Source organism: Setaria viridis, chromosome 8 (assembly GCF_005286985.2).
Source record: "Setaria viridis chromosome 8, Setaria_viridis_v4.0, whole genome shotgun sequence".
NCBI classification, from domain to species: domain Eukaryota; kingdom Viridiplantae; phylum Streptophyta; class Magnoliopsida; order Poales; family Poaceae; genus Setaria; species Setaria viridis.
Window position 1 is genome coordinate 14,156,630 of NC_048270.2, and position 9,371 is coordinate 14,166,000.

Consider the following 9,371-nt stretch of genomic DNA (forward strand, 5'->3'; position numbering starts at 1 on the left):
AGCCACTTTTCCCCGGCTCTGGCAGCTTCATTGGTTCGGCAGTTCATTTTGAGTAGGAGAGAGGAGAATAGCTCCGTGCTATAGTGTCCTACAGTATCGCTACAGCATTTGTGTCGGGCGGAGCCAAAACAGGCAGAGCTGCGCCAGAGCCACCCTAAGAATACCTAAAAGTTCGAAGAAGCAAACATTAATTATTCATTATCTTATAATTTCTTGGTTGGTGTCCTTTCACTTTCCTTAGTCTTCCTTTGTCAAGACCACTGGTTCCTCCTTTCCCTACCCGCTTTATGTGCATCAATCATCCGAGAGAATACTCAGTAGTCATCTCGCTCAGCAACAGCATCCGTACAAGCTTAGTTTGCAGACCACAATCTGAAAAATCTTGAAGACACACACACACACACAGAGAATGGGCGGTTCATCCGGCCTTGTGGACTGGAGAGGACGGCCTGTGAACACCAAGAAGCATGGAGGAGTGAGAGCTTCAATCTTCATTCATGGTAAGCCAGTCCTACCTGCATGCCTAGTCTCATGCTGCCGATGACTTTTATGTGCTCTCCGCTACTCAGTATCTTTGAATCTAGTGATCATCTCGAATTCTCGATGATACAAAGTTTCTCAGTTAGAGCTTAGAAGGCTTCCGATCGCTCTGTTATCTGTTAGTCTAGAAACATCCGCCGATTCTGTTTTCTCTGCCATTACATATAGCTTAAGCTGGTTTCTGATCTTCTCCAACCTAAGATTTCCTACTTAATATCACGCAAGAGAGTTTGTTCAGATCCATTCTTATACAATGAGTATATGACAAAACCCCTTTCCCTTTTCTTGTAATTATCTTCCAATGCTTTCTATATGTTTGGCGTGTTCCTACTCTTACCTACTCCCGCTTTTGTTGTTTAGCGTGTATTCCGCAAGAATTGAGACTGACGTGACGTCGTGTCCTCTCGATCGAATGGTCCTTACGCTGAACGATCGAGTGCTCGTAATATCTCTGACTTCTTCAATGCCCTGTTCCTTGCAGCGCTGGTGCTGCTCAGCAACGCAGCCAACATTGCCAATATCTTGAATCTTGTCAGCTACCTGCGCAATGAGATGCACATGGACGTCGCGAGGGCATCGACGATGGCGAGCAACTTCTTTGCTGCGCTGCAGATGTTCTCCATCCCAGCAGCCTTCCTCGCCGACTCCTACGTCAAGCGCTTCTACACCGTCCTCATCTTTGGCCCTATTGAGATTCTGGTACAACTTGCTACTCGATTTTGTTGCAAAAATTTCTCATTCCACACTCCCACAAAGAGATCCTTGGGGTACATATAGGCCAACATAGGTAGGTGGCTTAGAGGCTAAGTAAATCATCTAAAGAGCTTCTAAGTAGATAAAAGCATCTGAGCAGTAATTGGTGATAAGGTGCACATAGGCATGAACCACCCACGGGTAGAAGTGCTCACAGGTACTGAGTGCACACATGCACTACTAATACATCATTCTATCACCATCAGGACTTAATTCTAACACATACCTCTTTTTTTTTGTTAAATTTTAAGGTTAAGGTACATGTTGTGTTAAAGAAGAACGACCTTCTTATTTAAACTCATATTCTGTGCATATGGTTAATAGTTTGCTTTGTCATGTCAGTTAGTAATCGATGTAGACGTTAGTGTTGTCGTTTTCACATTTCTTCTGCTACCAATGTAATCATATCCCGATTGGCAATGGAACCTGATCCATCAAGACGCCTGCCCACGCATATATGGCTGCTCGGCGAAGTGGCACAAAAATTAGCCAAAAAGAATAAGATTTTAGTAAGACAAGTGTGCTTTCTCTGAGCTCACATGATATAATAATGAACTAGACTATGTGCAAACTTTGCAGAGGCTGGAACATGTTTATATTTTCTAAAAAAGCTAATGGGAAACGATCCGCATATATTGGTGATCAGTCAATCATTTGTTGGTCACGTGAGGTGTCAGCAGTTGTTGGTAAGCTGTCGATTTAGTTGGGTGATTCAGACCTGCACTACATTCTCAGTACTTTTAGTTGGGTGATTCAGATCCGCACTACATTCTCAGTACAACGGGGACAGGATATGGTTTGGCAAATCAAACTTTTCCTTTAGTCTTCTAAGTACTTGTGATGTGATGTCCGCAATTTAGTTTGTTATTTTGTTTATCATTGTCTTCCTGTTTTCTTTAGCATCTATGTTATTTTGAACGATGTTATTGTAGTTTTAAGTCTCCAATATGTTAATTTTGTACCTTTAAAATGTTGAATATGATTAATAAAATTGGCATTAGTGATGAGTTTATATATGTTATCTACCCCACATGATAATCTTCAGACATAACTGTATCAGATCATGAGGTCATGGCAACAAACATTGGTGATCAAACAACCAATTTAACTAGAAATATCTTTGATCAGCTTAAACGAAACAGAGCAAGGTGTGACTCAACTCTGATGCAGGGTTACATCCTTCTGGCGGTCCAAGCACATGTTCCATCACTGCAACCACCACCGTGCACCCCTGGACACCTGGCAACCACTTGTGAGTCCGTCCATGGATCAAACCTGAGCTTGCTTCTCCTGGGCCTCTACCTGATCCCCATCGGCGATGGGGCAGCACGGGCTTGCCTGCCGGCTCTCGGCGGGGAGCAGTTCGACACATCTGATCCCGTGGAGCAGACGCAAGAGGCGAGCTTCTTCAACTGGTACACCTTCGCGGTGTCGACGGGTGGGTTCGTGGGGCTCGTGTTCGTGGTTTGGGTTGAGAACAGTAAAGGTTGGGACATTGGGTTCTTCGTCTGCGCTATCTGTGTGCTCCTGGGAATGCTGATATGGATTGCCGGGTTCCCGTTCTACAGGAACCAGCTGCCAACAGGCAGCCCCATCACAAGACTATTGCAGGTATGTATTGCATTTTAGAGTTCCAAGTTCATCCCTTTTTGTATAGCTTCACATAAATGATTTGTTGGAGAGCATATAGAAATATGAATTTCGTTTTTTCAAAACTATTGCTTTTGGGAAATTTTTCATAATTCATCAATGGTGTGCTTTCTGTAAATCAACTGTTGAATTTTGAGTAAATTACAAACCTTTCCCTTCAGTTTATGCTTTGGGGTTAATCTGGTAAATTTAGTATCAAAGCAAAAGGTCCATAATATCGAATAAGCCCAGTTTGTTGAAAAAATTGTTTCCCTCTCCTATTACACATTTGTGACTTGAGGTTGTCATTCACAGGATGTAATGTTGAAGTAGAGTGAATTGTTCACCTCCATTTCACGGATTAATTTTTTAACTAGCCAAACAAGCCTAAGAATATGCATGTCTTCATTACAAAATTAGTGCAGACACATTAAGCCCACGACTGTTTTCATATTATTGATATTCTCATGTTTTTTTTTTCCATATTATTGACATTCTCATGTGCTAGTCCATATTAAATCTTATGGCCTTATCATCCATGTTAGGTTCTCGTAGCAGCATTCCAGAAACGAAAAGTTAAGTTACCAGAAAACCCGAGTGAACTAAAGCAAATAAACAAAGATGAAGCCAGTGCCATTGAAATGCTACATAAAACCGAGGGATTTCAGTAAGTACAGGACATTCTTTGAACCCTCCAAACATCGATGAAATACAATGAAAGGCTGAAAGTGTCCTCTCATTACCCCTTTATGTTTTTTCAGTTGCCTTGATAAAGCTGCAGTAGACACTGGAAAGACTGGTGCCTGGTCTCTCTGTAGCATTACTCAGGTGGAGGAGACCAAGATCATCCTTCGAATGGTGCCCATCTTCCTCAGTGCCGTCCTTGGGTATATTCCGGTGCCTCTGATCCTCAATTTCACCGTGCAGCAGGGAAACACAATGGACACCAGGCTTGGTGCAATTCACATCTCCCCTGCAACACTCTTTGTCATCCCTACCGTATTCCAGATGGTGATCCTCATTGTTTACGACCGGTTTATCGTCCCCTTCCTGCGAAGAATCACAGGCTATGTGGGAGGTGTCACACACCTCCAGCGCATCGGCATCGGGTTCCTTTCAGCCACAGTGGCCACAGGCATTGCTGCCCTGGTGGAGATCAAGAGGAAAAAGGTGGCCGAAGAGAATGGCCTTATGGATGCAACCACTGGGATTCCAATATCTGTCTTCTGGCTGACAGTGCAATTCTTCCTCCTAGGTATTGTAGACGTCACCTCCTTTGTAGGGCTTCTTGAGTTCTTCTACAGTGAGGCGTCCATGGGGATGAAGTCCATTGGGAGCTCCATCTTCTACTGCATTCTTGGGGTGTCTGCTTGGCTGGGGAGCTTGCTGATACAATTAGCTAACCGAGTTACAAGACACAGCGATGGTACAGGAGGGTGGCTTGATGGGACAAACCTTAACAGGGGGAAACTTGATCGGTTCTATGGGTTGCTAGCAGTTCTGGAGCTAGTGTCGCTATTTATCTACATGTTCTTTGCGAGGAGGTATGTTTACAGGAATGACCAAAAGGTTGTGATTGATGGAGACAATAAGACTGCATCAGAAGGTGCCATAAATGTGATCTGAGAACCTGCAAGTATTTCTAGGGCAACATGGTGAAATGCTTAATTTACAAGAACTATGGTCATGTGGGGGAATAGAAGGATATCATGCACTCATCCAAACTGTGTTAGAAATATCAAGCTCGGATTGCCTGTAAACTACAACTGCGATGCTACTACCAGGTTGTAGAGCACTAATATGGACTGTACATAAATCTAATGAAATCCAAACATACATGCTATATACACTACTAGAAAACCCCTTTAGCTACGCTACAATAGTAACACAATCTCAATGTGTCTCTACGTCAGCACGTGAGGATGCTTTTTGATACGGTTTCAAGAATGTGTCAAAAAATCACGTTATTAGACACACTTACAACGTTAGTAGTCTTGTAGAGATATTTTTGAAATCGTCTCAAAATGACACGGAGTTGGACACACTTAAAAAGGTCATTACCCTTCATACACGTTGTGTAACACCCTAATTTTCAACTTTTGCAAATTAATAAAATTTGTTGGAATTTTAGAAATTAATTGCTTGTGTTTAAGGATTTAAGTTTCATGGTAAAGAGCGGCCTGAACCCTCACATGATTAATCTATCGAAGTCGAATTAAATTGTTGTTATTTATTGTGGTTATCTATATTTATGTTCATACTTAACATGGGTGGTACAAACTTATACTTATTAATTGCTAATAAAACTTGACCAACCAATAAAAATGCTGAAATACTGTTAAACCTTGCCTATCCTTAAATAGTTTTACACTACACATTTCCCCACGCTTGCTGAGTACCAATCATAAGTGTACTCACTCTTGCTAAAACCGCTGCTCACACCAAATCAACTTTGAGGAGATTCCTGAAGACTTTGAAGAGTTCTAGGCGTACGTGTGCCACCAATCAACTACCTGTGGAGTCATCGTCATCGTTGTTGTTCCGCTGCTAGAATAAAGACTCGTTTTGCTCTTCGAATTAAAGACTTTCGGTCATGTAATAAATTTAATGCTCCCTCTTTACGTTTTGGCATTGTCTATGGTATTTACTGAAGTCATTGCATGTGTGAAACTTGATCTTGGTGCACATGTAATTTATTCATCTGGTTTTACCTATATAGAAATGGTATCAGAGCTGTGTTGACCGTAGGACGTTAGCCTAGTTAGAAAATGGTATCTATAATGCTTTAGTAGCGTTTCTTACTTAATGCTGGCTTTAAATATGCTTCAATAGGCTTATCCTTACTTTTATCTCATCCTCATTGCTCTACTTGCTTCTTGAAAGGATCGCATGATGCCTAGCGGGGTGGTGAATAGTCTCGATCTTTAAAACCTGAAAATTCTTCGCAGCAGAGTTACATGGGTCGGAACTTTCGATAGAGATAAAATTATTCTGCGAAATTCAAAATAAAATAAGTTTCAGTAGAATCTATTTGAATCAAAAGTTCAGCAATAATGTATAGAGACTACTGCATGTGATCTTTATGAAAGAAACTTCACAAGAATGTAGATAGGCACAAATCAAGCTCTAGGTCAATAGAACTTGAAGAACACAATAAACACACGAGACAAAAGATTTGTTTACCGAAGTTCACTCCCATAAAGTAAGTTACGTCTCCGTTGAGGAGCTCACAAAGAGTCGGGTCCTCACTAACCCTTTACCTCTCTCAATCAACCACAAAGAAGGATTGAGTCACTTACTATGAATTCTCCAAGAGGATGGGTAATACAAACTTCCCGGGCGCACCACAATAAGAGGGCACTCAAACGGGCAACGCTGAACCATCTAGAATCAAGCTTCAAGAGTAACAAAGACCGAAGATGCTTCAAATGCTCTTGAGATGAACTTAGTTGACCTCACACTCAAAGCTAGAGTCACACACCTCAAATCCTTCTCTCACCCAAGCCCTAACTCAAAACTCTCAAAGATTTAGCTCAAGGAGGGAGTGGGGAGGAGTATTAAATGCTCTTGGAGGTGCTTGTCTCGGGTTAGGTCAGCAACAAATGAAGGAGAGGCTGAGAGGGTATAAATACCCAAGCCCAAAAAACTAGTCGTTGCTGTTCTATTAAGTGATTGTCAGAACTTCTAACACTATTCAAATAAAATAGCTAAGCACCCCCTATCGTACTGGGAATTTTCGGCATTTATCGTGAGAACTTCTGACACTGTTCAATTAAATCCGTTGAGCACCCCCTGTCGGAAATTTTGAAAACTTCAGGCAGGTGTCGGAACTTCCGACCTTGTGTCGAAACTTTTGACTCTCACAGAAACTGTGAGAAACTAAATGTGCAAGTGGGTGAGTGGTGTCTCTCATAGGTGGTTAGCATCTCAAATAAGCACTTTGACATCTTCAAGCTATCCATCCGCGTCCGCCTTTATAGTACGGTGTTCCTACACTCAAATTCAAAAATAGAAAGTATAAAAAGATCTTTCTTTATGCTTCAACACCGTCCTTCAAATAAATTGGGTTCTTTCTTGCACCTTTTCATTTGTTAAGATTTAAACCTGTCAATTTCTCGATAAATTCATTAGTTCCTTAATTATGCATGTCATCAATACCAAAACCCACTTAGCGCACCAAATACACTTTCATTTCTTTATCTTGCTTTGTCATTCTTTTCACTCTATGCTTCTTACTCTTGCTTCAAGGAATCCTTCATATCTATTCGAATTAAATCTAATTTTCTCTATCTTTAGATGGCCTGCACTAGGTGGACTACCCGCAAAAGCTCCATTCCTCAATACCATCCTCAGGAGCCTGAGGACCATGCCTACTACTACTACCACCCTGTTGAAGACTTAGAAGAGGAGCCAGTAGAAGCGGAGAGTGAGGCAGAGTGAGAAGAGGTGGAGGTAGTCTATGAAGAGCCAGCACCTGCTCCAGCTCCTGCCCCAGCGCCTGTTCCAGCACCTGCCCAAGCACCTGATCCAGCAGGTAATCCTGAAGATGCCCAAGGAGGAGAGGAGAATGCACCAGATGCTACGATAGAGAAATGAACTCTAGAGTCGAGTGATGATCTTGGGGAAGGTGTTCCCATAGCTGACAAGCTGAGGAGGACCCTGCATCGTCTGGGGAATGACTTGAAGCCCATGCACAAGTGTGATAGGTACACCCACCCCGGTATGGGTCACACTAGGAGGTGTCAGTGTTCCTCTACGAGGATGATCACGGTATGGGTCACACTAGGAGGTGTCGGTGTTCCTCTACGAGGATGATCAAGGTGCATGGAAGAAATGTCCATCCACCATGATGCTGTTGAGAGAGATACTAAGGAAGCTGGGATTGCTGAAGCTGCTAGGAGGGCACTCTATGTCCTCTCTCACAAGCATCATCACCATTTGGAGCACACCAACTATAGGTACACTCTGTACAAGGTAAGTGGGGAAGCCAAGACATACATAGCCTTGCTCACTGGACACAACCCCTCTTTGGACAACTACCATGAGCTGTTAGCTGCAACCAACACCGCCTTGGCTGATGCCAACAATGCGCTCTTTAGGGCCCAAAAGGAGTTGTATGAACTCAGAAGCGAGAGGGATACGCTAGCCGCCACTCAGAGAGGAGATGATCCCCCAGCAGATCCAGGAGTGGAGTTCACATCTCTATCCCCACCTCCAAAGAGGCCTCACTACAACTCACCTGACGTTCGCACTGAAGACCTTCCTAAGGATTTAGGAGTTTTAAAGTTTAAATTCAATGTAATTAATAGAGTCGAACGTCATTTAGTTAAGTGTGTGCTAGTTTAGTTAAAGTGTGTTTGGAATGCTTGTTCTTATGACAAATGTTTGAGTTGGATCTTTGTTATGAGTGCGGTGTGTTGTGGAGTGATGACCACAACATCAGTTCTTAGTAAAAGTTGCTTAGTTTGGGTTTATTTCTACCTTAATCAACCTTAATGTTTCACAATCTTGTTCATTTATCTACCTACATCTATCTGTCATGCAAGTAAAGTACTGCCCAAATCTGTTCTCATCACCACCTGACACAGCTGTACTATTTTAATTATATCTCAAGTGTAACGACTTAGATTTAAATCAGCCGAGTTAAACCTTAAGACGAGCTCCTAATCTGGTTGCCCCGGTCTTCTTGAGCTATATCGGCCAAAGTCCGGTTTTCAGCCCCGACCCCTGAAGCCTGGCAAACCTCTGTTTCTCTCTAAGTCCCGAAACCAGGTTCCTCCAAACTTTGGAGCTTTGGATCCCCAAATCCACTGCGTTTTTGGACTCAGTCCAATTACAAGAGTTGGGCCTTAGCTTGAGTTCTACAACTTTTGTTAAGGAAGCAGAACTGGTGCAGTTCGGATTTTGGGAGAGCCAGAGTCTGGAAGGTGGACCCAGTAGCAGATCCCACGAATCTCTCGGGTCAAGCGCGCCAGAGCAAGCGTGCGCCCTGTCTCAGAGTGCCGCCGCCGCGTGGCTTAACCTCCCTGACGAGCGTCGCCTTGCCCAGTCATCGGCCGCGACAAGATGGATCAGTGCGCCCCCTTCCCAATCGTGCGCGAAAGCGCCCTGCAGCCCTTTTCCTTCCCATCTCGTCTCGCCCGAATCCCGCCGGCCGCGCCAGGCGCCCTGCCACCGCTGTGACCAAGGATTGGTCGCTGCCGTGCCAGTCCGTCTCGCCTCCCGTGCACATCTTCTCACCCGGATCCCCAGCCGCGCGCCCCAACGCCTTCCGTCTTTTCCGTCGCCCCTCAGTCGCGCTGCCCACGCGCGCGCCCCGCGACGGTACCGCCTCCATCAACCACTGCGCCGGCAGTGACAACTCCTTTCCTTCGCCTCGCCAGTAGCGTGCCACGGCAAAGCTGTTGGTTTGCGCCTGCTAGCGTCACTGCTTTCCATGTCACCTCGTC

The 9,371-nt window shown here is 43.9% G+C and overlaps 1 protein-coding gene across 1 annotated transcript; it reads left to right on the forward strand.

Annotated features, from left to right (window-relative positions):
* The first annotated feature begins 236 nt into the window (after positions 1-236).
* Positions 237-4,767, forward strand: LOC117833736 (protein NRT1/ PTR FAMILY 4.5). The gene is made up of 5 exons (XM_034713333.2): positions 237-500; positions 1,022-1,239; positions 2,464-2,904; positions 3,468-3,589; positions 3,684-4,767. The coding sequence occupies exons 1-5, from the start codon at positions 410-412 to the stop codon at positions 4,546-4,548; spliced, it is 1,737 nt and encodes a 578-aa protein (XP_034569224.1). The 5' UTR covers positions 237-409; the 3' UTR covers positions 4,549-4,767.
* Positions 4,768-9,371: the final 4,604 nt, after the last annotated feature.

Bases quoted from the DNA above. Each gene is read 5' to 3' on its own strand.
- LOC117833736 (XM_034713333.2), top strand. From the start codon at position 410: ATGGGCGGTTCATCCGGCCTTGTGGACTGGAGAGGACGGCCTGTGAAC. The intron at 2,905-3,467 runs GTATGTATTGCA...CATCCATGTTAG, and splicing joins CCATCACAAGACTATTGCAG to GTTCTCGTAGCAGCATTCCA. The intron at 3,590-3,683 runs GTAAGTACAGGA...ATGTTTTTTCAG, and splicing joins CATAAAACCGAGGGATTTCA to TTGCCTTGATAAAGCTGCAG.